A 17,021-nucleotide genomic window follows, 5' to 3' on the forward strand; every position below is an offset into this window, starting at 1 on the left:
TAAAATCTTACCAACCACCGAAGTCAGGCCAACCGGCCTATAATTTCTCATCTTCTTTCTCCCTCCCTTCCGAAACAGCGGTGTTACATTAGCCACTTTCCAGTCCTGTGGGACCCTTCCTACCTCCAGTGATTCCTGAAGGATCGCCACCAAAGGCTGCACAGTCTCCCCAGCTTTCTCGTTTAGAACCCTGGGGTGTAGTTCAACCGGTCCAGGTGATTTATCTACCTTCAGCCCTTTCAGTTTCCCCAGAACCTTCTCCTTAGTGATGGTCACTGCACTCACCTCTGCCCCCTGATTCTCCTAGATCTCTGACTTCCCACTGCTGTCTTCCACCGTGAAGACTGATGTAAGGTGACCATCCAGTTCCTCTGCCATTTCTTTGTTTCCTATTATTACTTCTCCAGCCACATTTTCCAGTGGTCCAATGCCTATTTTTGCCTCTCTCTTACCTTTCATATATTGAAAAAAAACTCTTCCTATCTTCCTAGCTTGCACTCATATTTCACCTTCTCATCCATTATTGCTTTTTAATTGTCCTCTGCTCGCTTTTAAAGGCTTCTCAATCCTCTGGCTTCCCACTGATCCTTGCCACTTTGTATGCTTTTTCTTTTTCTTTTATGCTGCCCTTGACTTCCCTCGTCAGTCATGGATGCCTTGTCCTCCCGTCAGCATGTTTCCTTCTCCTTGGGATGAATTCCTGTTGTGCCCCCCGAATAACCGCCCAAATCATCTGCCATTGCTGTTCCACTGTCTTCCCTGCTCGACTCCTTTTCCAATCAACTCTGGACAGCTCCTCCCTCATATCTTTGTAGTTACCCTTATTTAATTGAAGTACTGTTACATCTGATTGCAACTTCTCCCTCGCAAACTGCAGTGTAAATTCTATCATATTGTGGGCACTGCTCCCTCAGGGTTCCTTCACCTTAAGTTCCCGAATCAAGTCAGCCTCATTACACATCACCAAATCCAGAATTGCCTGTTCCCTCGTAGGCTCTGTCACAAGCTGCCCCCAAAAAACATCTCTTAGACATTCCACAAATGCCTTTTCTTGGGATCCACTACCAACCTGATTTTCCCAGTCCACCTGCATATTGCAGTCCCGCATGATTATTGTAATATTGCCTGTTTACATGCCTTTTTTATCTCCTGATTTAATTTCTGCCCACATCCTGGCTACTGCTAGGGAGCCTGTACATAACTCCCATCAGGGTCTATTTACCTTTGCGATTCCTCAACTCTACCCACAGAGATTCTCTGCCTTCTGATCCTATATCACTCCTTGTTATCGATTTAACTTCATTTCTTACTAACAATGTAGCCCCGCCCCCTTTGCCCATCTGCCTGTCCTTTCGATAGGCCACATACCCTAGGATATATAGATCCCAGCCCTAATCCCCTTGCAGCCACGTCTCTGTGATGCCCACAACATTATACCGGCCGATTTCAATGTGTGCAACAAGCTCATTTACCTTTTTCCATATATTGCGCGCATTTAGGTACAATACCCTCAATCCTGCATTGACCACCTCCATTTTCACACTTGTCATTTTTTTTGCTCTGCCTGAGGGTGATGTTGTTCTTTTATTTTTATTCTCTATTTCCCTTTCAGTTATTACACCATCTAAGCTAACCCTCTGGTTCCCATCCCCCTGCCATACTAGTTTAAATCCTCCGGAATGACTATAGCAAACGTCCCAACCAGGATATTTGTGCCCCTCCAATTTAGATGCAACCCATCCTTCTTGCACAGGTCCCACCTGCCCCGGAAGAGATCCCAATAGTACAGAAATCTGAAATCCTCCCTCCTACACCACCGGTTTAGCCACACGTTTAGCTGCACTATCCTCCTATTCCTAGCCTCAGTGGCACGTGGCACAGGGAGTAATCCTGAGATCACAACACTAGAGGTCCTGCTTTTTAGCTTACTGCTTAACTCCCTGAACTCCTTCTGCAAGACCTCATCCCTCTTCCTGCCTACATTGTTAGTAGATAAGTGTACTGCGACCTCTGGCTCTTCACCCCCTTCAGGATGTCCTGTGTTCATCAGAGACATCCTTGACCCTGGCACCAGGGAGACAACACACCATCTTTCACATCCACATCAGCACCTGACTGTGCCCCTTACTATAGAGTCCCATAAATCTATTGCTCTCCTGCACAATGCTCTCCCATGCTGAGCAACAGAACCAGTTGTGGCCACTGTTCTGGCTGCTGTTGTTTCCCCCTGATAGGCTATCCACATCTTACCTGGATTGATCTTGAGGCTCTTCCCCTGCAGCAAGTCACACCTGGTAATCCATCAGGGAGAAAACATAGACTGTGACATTGTGGGATGTTTCCTTGGTTGACCTAAGAAATCAGAAACCGCTTTGGTAAGGTTGGGAATACAGAAAGCAAATTGCAAAGAGAAGAAAGCATGCCTGGTCCAGCACGTCCTCGAATGACAGGCGCTGCCCATACACAAGAGGCCTCAGGGGACACCTCCTTTGACCTCCTCCTCCTCGGTCTGCTGGTCGGGCGCTCCCCATGGTCAGCGGCTGCCTCCTGTTTCTCTGGAGCATGCTCCACTTCTGTGCATTCCGCTGCTGCAACTTCCTCCGTCTCCAGGAACTCCAGCCTGTACAGCCCCAGCGCATTACCCAGGGCTGTGGCGACTAGGAGGAATGCCGCCACTGCTTGAATTCCAATATCCATTGTCTGCAAGGTGTGAAAGGCTGGTGTGTGACAACGGTGCATGATATTATGCCTAACAAGGTCCACCGGGCGACAAGGTGGCCCCGGTTAGCACTGCAGACTCTATCGCATGTGTTTCCTCTTTCCATTCCCCTCTCTGCACCCCTGGCCCCATTGGTGCCCGGCACCATCGGGGCCTCTGGCCCTCGTGCATGGGGTATGGTCCTTAGCCCTATTTCATTGCCCCCCGTTGGGGCTATTATAGAAATTGCCTTGGATGAGCCGTATGTTTCCATGCCAATGGGTGGTTGCCGGTTGGCGGCGTGGTATGTTGGTGCGCGGGTGGTGGGTGGAGAGTGGGGGCTGGGGTGCGAGGGGTGGAATGCGGGGACAAGGGTGTGGAGGGGGTGGAGTGGGGTCACCCATATGGCCGGTTTCACTCTGCAGAACCAGGCACCAAGGTGGGTGGTCAATGGGGTGCAAGATGGCTGCCTTGCAGGCTACTGCAATCGTGATCCCTGCCTGTACTCTGCCCCAGTCCTTTGCAGGGTTACTCCGGCCTACCCAGCCGTGGCGGGCCTCGTCACTCCGCTTGGCCAGTGTCAGAACCAGCAGCCCACACTCGTGCCTCTCCGTGTCCTACCTCCTCTCTCTCCCTCATTAGCCATGGCACCAATTTCTCAACTTTTAAAAGCACAAGTGAACCTCGCCATCGGGAATTCTCCTCAGTGGAGGCGATAAATCGTGGGGCCCCTGGAGAATACTGGGTCAGGCCCGTTAATAATAGGGGAACGCGTTTTCTGTACTGCAGAGTGGAATGCATTGACGTCGCTGTCGAGGCACCGGTGAATTGTGATTTGGCGTAAAACCGGCGCTCGCCATGATTTTGGCATCAAAAGCGATTCTCCGCCCAATCACCTTTCCCAATTCCGGCATCGGCCGATGGATAATCCCCCTGTTTTTGCAAAATGTTGCAGATATTTTGCCATATGGAGCATCCGGGTGTATTTTTATTGTTCATGTTTGGGTGTTAAGCAGCTCCTTGCTGCAGCACAGGAAGGAAAACCTCATGTTTCACAGCCCAGTGGAAATTCCATTTATTTCAACGGAAGGAAATTCTGGGACACTTCTGTCATTGGCGACAATCCTCCCCGTCAGAAATTCTACTTGATTTTGGAAAATGCTCTGACCCATTAGCAGCATTGTCACTATGGGGTGAAATCAGGAAGCACTTTCTCACTGCAAAGCACCTGAGAAAAGGGGAATTTTCTTCCCCCCCCAAAAAAAACAACATTATAGATATTGGGACAGGCAGGGCTTTCTCATGGTATCCAAAGATTTAAGAGGCACACAATTAATTAAGGGTGAGATGTGTCACGATTGATTTGAAAAGTGGAAATAGTTCAAATAGCTGAATTATCCACTCCTTTTCATGTCTTCCTACCATTAGGTCAGTCCTCCCTGTGAGATATTTAAACATAAGCTGTATTTGCATCAAGTGGATGTTTCTCAATCCACAGTAAAGAGGAACAGGGAAGTCTCCCTGTACAACAGGGTGGCATGGTAGCACAGTGGTTAGCACTATTGCTTCACAGCAATACATGTTTCATGGCTATCATTGGGAAAAGTCAGCATAAAAAAACTTTCGAAGCAATGTCCACAATTAGGAAAATATGGACGAATTAAGATTGTCCACCAATTTATAGGATTTGATAGATTCTAGAGTATTTAGCTTGCTCTGATTTACGCTGGATCACATTTACATGTAAACCAATACGCTTTACATCAAGTCAATAATGCTCGAATGGCACAGTACAGAAAAAATTGAAAACAAGTGACTGGCAAACACAGGACATGAATAGAATTGTTGGCGGTCTTTGTCTCAAAACCCTGACATGTTGGAATCACTCCCAATCTGCTACATCCCTTGTGTCAGTCCTTCATGAATATTGTGATTGGAGTGGCTATCCTGAACAAATTCTTCTTACACTTAACTCCTGCTACGTCGTTGGGCACCAAAAAAGATGATACGCAGACAACCTTCGAAAAGGTATCGTACACCCAGTCACATCCACTTAAAATGTATTTGCATATAATCCCTCCACCGGGTTTTTGTTACCTTCTGTTATTTTCTATTTGAAATGGTTGGGAGAATGGGAATAAAAAATACATGCCGACCCAAAGACACCCAGGTGTCCTTTGTATTCCCATCTTTCTGCACACGGTCCATTGCACGGCAGCTTTCAGCATTTAAGGTGTAGATCCAAATATTTTAAAATAGTTTAGGGTCTCTGCCTCCACCACCAACTCAGGCAGCGAATTCCATACACCCACCACCCTCTCTACAAAAACATGTTTCCTCATGTCCCGTCTAATCCTTGTACCATTTAGCTTGAATCTATGCCTAGTGTTTTGTCAAATCTCTGCCGAGGGAAACAGGTTCTTCATATCTATTCGATCTCTGTTCCTCACAGTTTTGTATACCTCAAACATGGTGCGGGATTCGCCTGGTCTGTGAATGACACTCGGGAGGCTGTCAAGCTGCAGCCTCACATTACAATCCACACACACGCTCTTCCCAGCCAACAAGATGGCCCTGGTTGTGCTGGGGCACTCCATACAGCTGATGGTTCGGGTGGGGCCAGAGTGGCATGGGGGACACCTGTACTACCCATGGCACTACGTTCACAGTGGGCAGTCAGCAGCATGCACAGCTGTATGGCTGCTTTGCCAGCTGTGGCAATGTTATTCTGTGTCCGTCCACCCCGACCCAACTGCCCATCTCCCACCCACCCCCCCTCAACCACCACCCCCAGCCTTGGCGGAAGCCCCCCGGCGACCGGCACAACAGTAGGCAAACGATGGCGATGTTAGATACTTTCCGTACCCCCTCTCCATCCCTCGATAGCCACGACGCCAGTTTCATGATTTCTAAAGGCAGAGGTGACCAATGTCGTTGGGAACTGGACCCATGGAAGAATCGCAGCAGCGGATCGGCCCCCTTATGGTATGCAAATGGTCTTTACTGTACGCGCATTCTGGTAAGCATTGATGCCGCTGTTGAGGTGATGGAGAATTGTGATATGGTGTCACATCAGTGCCCACCGCGATTTTAGCGTGGGAACCAATTCTCCGCCCAATCACGTTTCCCGATTTCGTTGTTGGCCAATTGAAAATTCCGCCCCTACCTTTATTTCAGCTAATATATCATACCGGAAAAACAGAAAGCAGGTCTCACTTACCAATCGGCTGATTCCATTGGGATCATTCTTGTTGGAATATCACTGTCATTTTGATACTGAATACAAGTTTATGGGGTGTAGCTGGTTTATTGATATTAGAGACAGGAAGCCCTCCAATGACAAGCATCAGTAACACAGGTGTGAAGCTGAATAGTTTGATATGTTGATGAACAAAAGTTGTGAGGAGAATTTACGGAAGAATTTACATAAGGCAAAGGATAAGAGTGGGTTAAGTTTATCTATTGTTCTTCAGGAGGGAATATGCAATTGGAAGATTGTAAATAAAATAAAAAAAGATCGTGTAAGATATTTTTAAAAACTGCTAAATGTCTGTGTGGTTTTGGTTGGCAATGTCACGGAGTGTGGAGAAGGCCAGACCTGAAAAGCCAGATTTCTGTCATCCTCAGAGAACTACCTAAGATCCTATAGGCGTTGTATGTTAATGTTGCTGGCACACAATAGATCAGAAAAAATATAAGGACTGCAGCCAATGAACGGGAGGCTTCTCTCTGAGCTATTTAAGCCAATAGCTGTTTGGAAATCTTTTTAAAAGTACTTTTAACTATGGCAACGTTTTCTTGTGAGTAAATGCCCATTTTTTGTTTCTTTGTTTAATAAATATTTCACTTTGATATAAAATTATCATAATTGGTCTGTGAAGTTACTTCCTGATTTTGGAAAACCTCCTCGTAATGCATAAATTGCAAAAACCATTCTGACAGCAGTATTTAATTTCGCTTTAGGATTTGGGCAGTCTCGTCTTTGCAGATAGTTCACTGGTTTCAGGAAACAGGGCCTGAGCGAATCCATGAGAGAGAATTCAAAATTCTTCCCTTAGCATTCAATTACATTAACATCGCTGTATCCATCACTATCAACATCCTGGGGGTTACTATTGATCAGAAACTGAACTGCATCAGCCATATAAATATTGCAGCCACAAGAGCAGGTGAGAATCAGACAATTCTACAGAGTAAAGCACCGCCTGACTACCCATGTGTGTCCATGATCTAGAAATGACAACTCGGGGATGTGATTGAATACTCTCCAATTGCCCAGATAGGCACAACTTCAACAATACTCATGAAGCTCTGAATTGTCCAGAAAAAAGAATCCGTTTGATCACACCCCATACATCTCTTTCAAAATTTGCTTCCTTCAGTGCCGAAACACAGTGGCATAGTGCAGCATCTATATCACACACTTACAGACTCATTTGACAGCGCCTTCCAGTGCCACAACTCCTACCACATGCACACACACCGAAACATCACACTTGCAAGTTCTCCTCCAAGCTGCACAAAATCTTGAGTTGCAAGTGTACCATAATTTGTTCACTGCTATCCCACTGGCAGGACCAGCTGAGCAGAGGTGTTCTTGCTATGGTATACATTATGGAGGGAGTGACCTCAAACCTGTGAAGGTTCTAATGAAAGGTGCCTTATAATTTTGCACAATCAGAAGTGGGTCAATGAAGTCACATCTGCGCGTAGGAATGGTGTAAGATATGGTGAGGGCTTGTAGGTTGTGGTCTTCCATGCATCTGCTGGCCTCAGTGCTTCTAGGTGGATATCGAAGGTGGCTATGATGAACTTCATGAATTGTTCCAGTGCATGTTGCAGATGGTACACACTGTTGTCAATGAGCACTTTGGGTGAAGGGAGCCAAGATATTGGTTGCTAGATAAGTTCCGATCAAATAGGCTTCTTTGTCATGAATGTTGTATGGATATTATTTGATGCCTGATTTTGGCCTTATTCTTCCAGTGAAAATACCATTATCCCACCGCCTGCCCTATTTTTGGTAATCAGACAGGGACTGTTGAACACTACAGAATTGTCAGCTTCTGACCTGCTTTAAGCCCGAGTATTTATGTGGCTCGGTTTCTGGTCAATGGTAACACCAGGGTATTAACGACGGACGATTTAGAGATAGACATGCCATTGAATGTTAAGCAGAAATAGTTAAGATCTCTCTTTTCGGAGATGATAATTTCCTGTCACTTACATGGCTTAACTGTTAACTGCCAGCTATCAGCCCAAGCCTGAATGTTATCCAAGTCCTGCAGCTTGTAGAAAATAACTGTTTCACTGTCCGAGGAGTTAGAAATGGTGTGGGGCATTGTTTAATTATCAGCGAACATCCCCACTTCTGACCTTATGATGGAGGGAAGATCAGCTGAAGATGGTTGGATCTAACACATGGCAGATCCCCAGCGGTGATGTCCTGGGATGAGGTCATTGTCTTCCAACAACCAAAACCATCTTCCTTTGTGCTCAGTATGACTCTAACCAGTGGAGAGTTCTTCCCTTGTTTGCCATTGAGTTGGGTATTACTGGGGCTCCTTGATGCCACACTGGGTGAAATGCTGTATTGATGTTCAGGGCAGTCACTCTCACTCCACCTGTGGAATTCAGCTCTTTGCTCCGGCTTGGAGAGATGTTCAGTTTGGTGGATTGGCTTCCGCCGGGAGCACTCGGCTCTAGATCTCATTCAAGTCATAATCCAAACTCTGGCCTGCAATCCTGCTCCACACCTTCTCATGTACTTCCCCTTTGTTAGGAACTAGCTGGCTGCACTCCCTTCGATAAGAATCCACAATGAACAACAATGAAGCACATTGACGCATTCGAATGAGACCTTAACCCAATCTCCAGTTTGCCTGCTGTCTTGGAAATAAATGAATCCTAGGGGCAATTCCATCATGAACAGGGGAATATCATCCCTCCGTCCTGGTCACTAAATATCCCTTTCTAACACCAGACAATGATGTTCTGTCAATTTGTTTCATGTCTGTTTGTGCAAGCATTCTGAGCTGGCATCTGTTATTACATCATACCAGTGTCTACACTTCAAAGTTTCTTCATGGGCTTTCAAGTGGGTTCGAACTTGCCACTGTGGTGTAGGGTGCTATAGAAATTCAAGCCTTTCTTTTTTTCCTAGCAAATAAAAGTGAGCCTCACAGGTCAAGGGAGCGATTCTCCATTCGCCAACGCGGAAATCGGGAAAGGCGATTGGTGGAGAATTGGTTCTGACGCCGAAATCATGATCGGTACCAATTTGATGCCAAATCGCAATGCCTCCCGCACCTCGACAGTGGTGTCAATGCAGTCTGGAAAACACATACAGTAGACACCATTAGCATATCATTAACAGGCCCGATTTGGTATTCTCCATGGCCTCCGCGATCCTACGCCTCCAATGGACTGAGTTCCCATGAATGCCTGGAGTGGCCACACCAGACAACATGGTGCCGGCCGTGCACGCCCTGACTTGCCAGATAGTGCCCCCCTTGCCTACCCCAGGCCACCCTCCCCCACCACCACACGGAAACCCCTGGCCAGCAACATGGCTCTCCCCTGAGTGTGGCGCTGCTGGATACAGTTGGAAGCTGCCACACCTGGTTCTCAAAATCTGACAGCACACTTGTCCCACGCCATCGGGAATGCGGCCCATCAGGGGTGGAGCATCAGGGGAGGGCCTCCAGCAATGTCCTGAAGCGGTCCCAACAGCAAGCAGTACACTCCTCGATGATGCCATTTTGGAGGGGCAGAGCACCCGAGAATAGGCGCCGCCCAGGATTTGGTTGGAAACAGGGATTCGGCCTGATCGCCGATTACAATATCGGCGTCGGGCAATGGAGAATCCCGCCTCAGAATCTGCTTTTTTGACTGAAATTGTTTTGATTGAAATACTAGGGCAGCACGGTAGCATAGTGGTTAGCACTGCGGCTTCACTGCGCTAGGTCCCAGGTTCGATTCCCCGCTGGGTCACTGTCTGTGCGGAGTCTGCACTTTCTCCTCGTGTCTGCGTGGGTTTCCTCCGGGTGCTCCGAGTTCCTCCCACAGTCCAAAGATGTGCAGGTTAGGTGGATTGATCATGATAAATTGCCCTGAATGACCAAAAAGGTTAAGAGGGATTATTGGGTTGCGGGGATAGGGTGGAAGTGAAGGCTTGGCTGGGTCGGTGCAGACTCGATGGGCCGAATGGCCTCCTTCTGCACATTATGTTCTAACATTACAATGTTTGCGTTTTAGGGTGAGCGGCTTCTATCATCACCACAATATAGTTCCTGGATCCAAATAATTCCACGTGTTTTACCAGAGGGTCTACAGTGAGCAGCAAGCTCAGTCTGGAGAAGCGCAACTAAATCTCGATCTCCTGCCCCTATCCTGCTGCCCCTCCCCATGCCCCTCCCCCAACAATTCTTTCCCTTCCCCTGATTTGTTGGGTAAGCTGGGTCTGCGAGGACTGCGTTTACTGTAGGAGCGAGAGAGACAGGCTTCCAACACTTGAAGAAATGCAACTCTATTTTATTAAACTCTTAACTATTAAACATACTTTAAATGTGGGTTGACACTATGCTGAGTTGACTGGGGACCTGAGGCTAACCTGACCAGACTATCTTACTACCACATGGTGGATGATCTAGTTGTTGCTCACAGGCTCTGACTGTCTCAGAGGCTGCATCCCAAGAGAGGGGGAAAACTAGTGCCCTCTGGTTTTATAGTGGCCGTGTCCTGTCTAGTGATTGGCTGCTGTGTTCTGTATGTTCATTGGTCATCCTTTGTGTCAATCAATGTCTGTCTGTGCACCATCATATACTTGTGTGTATATTATGACATCCCCCACTGCCAAAAGATTCATTGGGCTTCACCGTTTGCCTTCTACGCTCACCGTGTTTTCACTTTATACGGCTTCAGTTTGATTCCCGGTAAAAGTGCCGACGAGACGTGGGAAAATGTTGAATAATAATATATTTAATAGTGCGGTGAACGAATGCAGAAATAGCTGAACCGAAATCATTTTGCAAAACTGACAGTCAAATTGAAAGCAGATTGTATCAGGGGAAGTGCTGATTGTGAACATGGCTTCCAGACTGCAGAGCGAGAATTGGACCGAGGACACAATTTGTCCCATTTGCCTTGATTTCTTCAAGGATCCGGTAATACTGGATTGTGGACACAACTTCTGCCGTCCCTGTATCATCCTGTGTTGGGAAAAGAAGCTGAACTCCTGCCCGGAATGCAAAGCGGCGTTCCAGGAAAGAAACATGAAGCACAATCGGGCCTTAGCGAATCTGGCCGAGAAAGCTCGGCAATTAAAGCTGAATCCTAAAGCAGAGGAAAGTGAACTTCGCTGTGAGGAACATCAGGACGAACTGAAGCTGTTTTGTGAAACCGACAAGAAATTGATCTGTTACACTTGCAGAGATTCGCGGGAACACAAATCTCACAACTTCCTGCCGATTAAGGAAGCTGTTGAAATCTGCAAGGTAAAGGAAAAAATATTTTACAACTAGATTATAGTGGCATATTTACATATTCAAAATCGTTTATTCTGCTATTTTCTATCCCAATTCCAGGATCAGCTGAAATCTTTCTTAGATTCTCTCGCATTGAAGAAATCGGCGGTTCTAGAAACGGAACTGAAACAGAAAGGGAAGATTTCTGAAGTTAGGGTAAGGTCTCCCTGTGCTGATCTTCTGGGATCTCGGTTAGTTTTGTTCCCTTTATCGCGGGACATTAATTATGTTTCACATTTCATTTGGTAGGAACAGTCGAGCAGTCTGCAGACCCACATCACAGCCGAGTTCAGTAAAATGCACCAGATTCTCACTGAGAAAGAGCAGCGTTTACTCAGAGATCTCAGGGAAGAAGAGGAGAGGATTCTAGAATCAATGGAGAAAAACCTTCGAGAGATTCAGGAAAAGTTAAATTCGATTGAGGAGAAACGCTTGAAGTTGCGGAAACAGGTGCAGCAAAAAGACGATCTGATATTTCTGAAGGTGAGGGAATATATTGCGGGTCAGTTCAGTGAAACGTCACAGCCACAAAATAACTGATGAAGATTTTGAAATACATGTAAATTTTCTGAAAAGTTGAAGTGACTAAAATGGATTGATCTATTCCGGGTTCGGTTCTGTTGTTCCCATTGAACTGACCGTTCCACACTGTCAGCAGAGTCAAGTTCCCTGAATGTCAAGGGGATAATTTGTGATTTTCTAACTTATTTTGTAACTTGCTTCTGAGCTCAGACAAAGAAGAAAGAAAAGTACAGCACAGGGACAGTCCCTCCGGCCCTCCAAACCTGGGCTGACCAAGCTGCCTGTCTAACCTAAAATCTTCAATACTTCTGAGGTCCGTATCCCTCTTTCCCTATCCCAGTCATGTATTTACCATGATGCCCTTAAACGTCACTAGCGAACATGCTTCCACCACCTCCTCAGCAGCGTGGTCCAGGCTGTTAAAAACGTCTCTGGGAAAGCTCTTTTAAACATCATCTCTCGCACCTAAATCCTATGTCCACGGTTAATTGACTCTTTCACCCTGGGACAAAGTTTCTGATTATCCGCTCTGTCCATGCCCCTCATAATTTTGCAGACTGCTATCAGGCCGGCCTCAACCTCCATCATTCCAGTGTTTCGAGAACCCCAAAGTGTATGATGGAGTTCCCCTGAGCCACAACTTTTAATAGATTGTGGTATGGGGAGCACACGGCCCACTCTACAGGAGTGGTACAGCAGAAATGGAAAAGTATTTTTTAAAGCAAAACAATGTTTATTCTATGAACTCAAGTTAAACGTTTTAAAACATACAATAAAGATCTTAGCAACGAATAATTCAAATACAACCCCCAAAGACTACAACACTAAGTAAACCTTTAAGCTTTCCTTTTTAACATCCATAGGACTTAAAAACAAATCGTTATCAGAAGCACATCAGGTTAAAGTCACTACTGAAAACATTTATAATTCTGAATTTACCAAATGATCAAGAGGTAGCCCTTTGATGGCAGAGAGAACAGCAGTACACCTGCTTGGTCTGGCTTCAGCTCCAACACTCTCTGACATCACTGCAGTAATGAACATCCATTTCTTAAAGGTACTCTCACATGACACCAGTGAGAACAAACTGAGTTCACCCAATCACTCGTCATAGCTATTGCCCTCCATACCAGGCAACATCCTGGTAAACCTCTTCTGTACCTTCGCCAAAGCCTCCACATCCTTCTGGTAGTGTGGCGAACAGAACTGAACACGATATTCCAAGTGGGACCTAACTAAGATTCAATACAGCTGCAGTATGGCTTGCCAATTTTTATACTCAGTGCCCGGACAATGAAGGTGAGCATGTCTATGCGTTCTTGACTACCTTCTCCATCTGCATTGCTACTTTTAGTGACTTGTAGACCTGTACACTCAGATCCCTCTGCCTGTCAATACTTTTATGTGTTCTGCCATTTACTGTCTAGTTCCCACCTGTATTCGACCTTCCAAAATGCATTACCTTGAATTCGTCCGGATTAAACTCCACCTGAAGTTATTTATTTTTTAAGACCTGATATCACTATCCAGTTTAAATTGAATTGGTGAGTGTGCGTGAATGTGACCTTCTGGCTATGGGAATCCATGTTCCTGTCGATGAGATCAATGTTTAATTCCAATATCTGGCACGCAAATCTGAATTTTCAGTTTCAAATCCCCAAAAGGAGGCAGCTTGCCACATTTTGCTCTTGTCAGCTGCCTGCAAGATTTTCCTATTGTCAGCACTATCTTGTCGCTTTGGGGAAATTACCGTGGCACGTGAGGTCCAACACCCTATCAGTCAATGCATTCACACCATCACAAGCCATTGTTTAATTAAAAAAATCCCACTTCATTTCCCATTCATCTTAACATTTTTTGTAAATGATCTATTGTCGCACCCAATTTAAAATGGTCACATTGGTTTTAGGTTGCCTCGCCTTAATGTTCTCTCAAATTGCATAACTTCATTCTTTGCATTAAATTTCCTCATGTCCGTGTCTGCTTATTCCTCCGTAAAATCTGCCGCTGTCCCGCTTACTGTCTGTGTTTGACTTATTTCAGGAGGAGGCGTCTCGGAAGAGAAGGTAGGACAGGCCTTTCCCGTATCTCTGAACAAGTTGGTAAAATAACTCAAAACATTGTTTGTGGTCAGTTTATAACCACAGTTTAATACTGACAGGATTAGTGAGGAACGTCAAACATTAACAGTAAAAGGTGGCGTCCTGTCGATCGTAAAGTTCAACGGCCTTTTACAGTACAGAACGTGGAGGGAGATGATAAACTTCATTAAACCTGGTAATACACGTATCTTATTTTTTCCTGATTGATAAATCGAGATGGCAAAGGTAGAAATCGGTCCTCAGACCCCAAGTTAAACAGTCGCTGATGCCCTTGTCGGATCTCGAATTCGGGAGTCTTTACACTGGATAAGGGAGAGTTTAGTCTTATCTAAGTGAATTTTTCAAGACCTTAATCTCCAGAGAGAAGCTAAATAACTATAGGGTTTATAGCATCATAGCGTGCACAACTTAGCAGCCATAGCTTCAACCTTAGAATGAATGGTGAGGGTGAAAAGGCAGCCTGCAGTGAATGCTGTCCAGCTTTTAATGACCCCATGGACTCAGGCAGGCAGGTAGCTAGTCAACCAATGTTCGCCAAATGAATTTGTTCAGAGACTCAATCTGGTCACCGCGCCGGGCTTCAGTCCAATATTCCGGCGAATTGTTCACAGATTTGGGGTTTGGGCGATGTTGACACCGCAGTGAGAGCGGCGGTGAGAGGCAATATCCGGCCAGGCCTAATCTGAGCAGAAGCTGCTTAGAGGCGAGGGTGAAGTGCAGAGAAATGGAGAATGGGACATGTGGAGAGATGAAAAGTCGAGGGATAGCCAGCAGTAGGGAGAACAAACAATGCACCTCTTCACCATGCCTTTCACAACTAATGATTTTTTTTTTTACAGAGTAGTCACTGTTATATTGCAGAGGATGCATAATCGGTTTGTGCACAGCAAGATCTCACGAAGGCAAATGTGAAAATGACCTGACAATCTGTGTTCCTGATAGTGTTTGAGCGATAAACATTATTCAGAATACCGGGTAGAACTAACTCCTGGCATCATATGATGTCGGGCTTTTCGCGGTCTCTTTTAGAGGCGAGGTTACGGAATTCTACAGGCAGTGCCACTGAACAGGGTTTGCACAGCTCATGAACCATCCGATAGAAGACAACAATTGCGTTGGATTCTCATGTACAATAAATGCTTATGGTTTGTGTGTATTAATGAAACAAGTCGCTGGAGTGAGTGAAGTGATAGTTTCTCAGGATCCTACTGGGAATGAGGGAATTCAATTATGTGGATAGTCTGGAGAAGATAGAATTGCTGAACCGGGTGCAGGGAATGTATGGGGAATTAATAGAAGCATTTAAGGGGTATGGGGATTTTGATTTAGTATGTAGTAGAAGCTCTTTCCTCTGGCAATTCCATCTGTCATTCCTGGAGTGGCAGAAAATTCCACCAATACATACCGGAGCCCGACAGGGCAATTTAAAAAGGCAAGTTCTTGCAATAAAATGGATCGCTGAATGTGCTATTTTAACCTTTCCTCAGCTCCAGCCTCGCTGCTTCTGGATCCAAATACAGCGAACCGCTGGCTCATCCTGTCCAAGGACCTGGCCAGTGTAAGACTCGGAGCCAAACAACAGTCGCTTCCTGACATCCCGGAGAGGTTTGATCAGTGTGCATGCGTCCTGGGGTCTGAGGGTTTTTCATCAGGAAAGCATTATTGGCTGGTGCAGGTGGGAGCGAAAACTCAGTGGCGACTGGGAGTAGCCCGAGGAACTATCAATAGAAAAGGGCCAATTGACCACAGACCTGAAACCGGTTTCTGGATGTTGTGGCTGAAACCAGGGAGCGGATATGTAGCTTGCACATCACCCAACGAGACCCGCCTCACCCAGATAATGAAAGCACAGACCATCGGTGTTTTTCTGGACTATGAGGGGGGACAGGTGTCATTTTACAATGAGGACAACATGACCCATCTCCACACTTTCACCCACACTTTCACTGGGAAACTCTTTCCCATCTTTTATCCAGGTCTTAATATCGACGGGACAAACTCCGCACCATTGAGAATCCACGGGGTTAGACGTCAGTAGCAGATCTATCCCATAATTTCACAGCGTCTGTCTCCTACATGGGCATCGGTCTGAATTGACGAGGCGGGTGGTCCAAATGTTACCTGAAATCAGACAAAGAAGGCCAAGTGGCAATATCTTGTTGGTGATAATGTTAGAAATTACAGCTGGTTTTAAAATATCATATTTGTATTTCATGTATTAGAAATAAGGCATATGATTAAGTTTAAGCTTAATTGGTGTTTCTGTATTTGTGTGCTAAGAAATTGTTAAAACTCAGCTTAGCTTCATGTTAACACGGGTGACTGCAAGCCTGTAGGTTTTCCTTCCACTTTAAATTTTACCTGCATGGTGCTTAAAGATTTAGAACATAAAACAATGTCAGACTTTAAAATAATCTGTTGCATAGAAACCAGGGGCTCACAATCAAAAGCAAAAGCAGCAGTTTTCAGTTTGAACCAGTTAACCGGGAAGAAAGCAGTTCTCACAGAAAGTTCCAATGCAGGCAGGATAATAAAGTAAGGGCAGAAACAAGTCAAAGAAGCTAAATAACAGAACGTTCCCGAAACCAGGGAATGATAAGCGGAATCCCAGGAAGACTGACGTCAAAGGTTCAAAGAAACAGAATGTGGAAAAAGGTATGGTTCATTCATGTTAAAGAGAGGAGCAGCGATGAGCTCGCAGTTAATGACAACTGCAATGTGCCGAACTGGAGGAGTCGGCTAGCGAGAAGCCAGACACCTGAAGGAGTCCTGAGATTGATGACATCTTAGTAAAGCTTGTGAAACAATAGTGTCCTGTTGGTGTAGCTGGGTTACTGCGAAATTATGTGAAAATTTAAATACACGCGTTGATCCAGGACAGAAAGAGTACAGAAAGAACAGTTTGAAATCCTGGATGTGGAGCCTTGATGAAGGGATCGGAGAGAAATCCTTATGTGGGAGCCATGATGTGGAGATGCCGGCGTTGGACTGGGGTGAGCACAGTACGAAGTCTTACAACACCAGGTTAAAGTCCATCAGGTTTGTTTCGATGTCACTAGCTTTCGGAGCGCTGCTCCTTCCTCAGGTGAATGAAGAGGTCTGTTCCAGAAACACATATATAGACAAATTCAAAGATGCCAAACAATGCTTGGAATGCGAGCATTAGCAGGTGAT

General features: G+C 45.7%; 1 protein-coding gene across 1 annotated transcript; it reads left to right on the forward strand.

The window, feature by feature from the left end:
• Positions 1-10,695: 10,695 nt before the first annotated feature.
• Positions 10,696-16,071, forward strand: LOC140389144 (zinc-binding protein A33-like). The gene is made up of 6 exons (XM_072473302.1): positions 10,696-11,193; positions 11,284-11,379; positions 11,473-11,706; positions 13,789-13,811; positions 13,907-14,022; positions 15,335-16,071. The coding sequence occupies exons 1-6, from the start codon at positions 10,786-10,788 to the stop codon at positions 15,883-15,885; spliced, it is 1,428 nt and encodes a 475-aa protein (XP_072329403.1). The 5' UTR covers positions 10,696-10,785; the 3' UTR covers positions 15,886-16,071.
• Positions 16,072-17,021: the final 950 nt, after the last annotated feature.

Source organism: Scyliorhinus torazame, chromosome 14 (assembly GCF_047496885.1).
Source record: "Scyliorhinus torazame isolate Kashiwa2021f chromosome 14, sScyTor2.1, whole genome shotgun sequence".
NCBI lineage: Eukaryota > Metazoa > Chordata > Chondrichthyes > Carcharhiniformes > Scyliorhinidae > Scyliorhinus > Scyliorhinus torazame.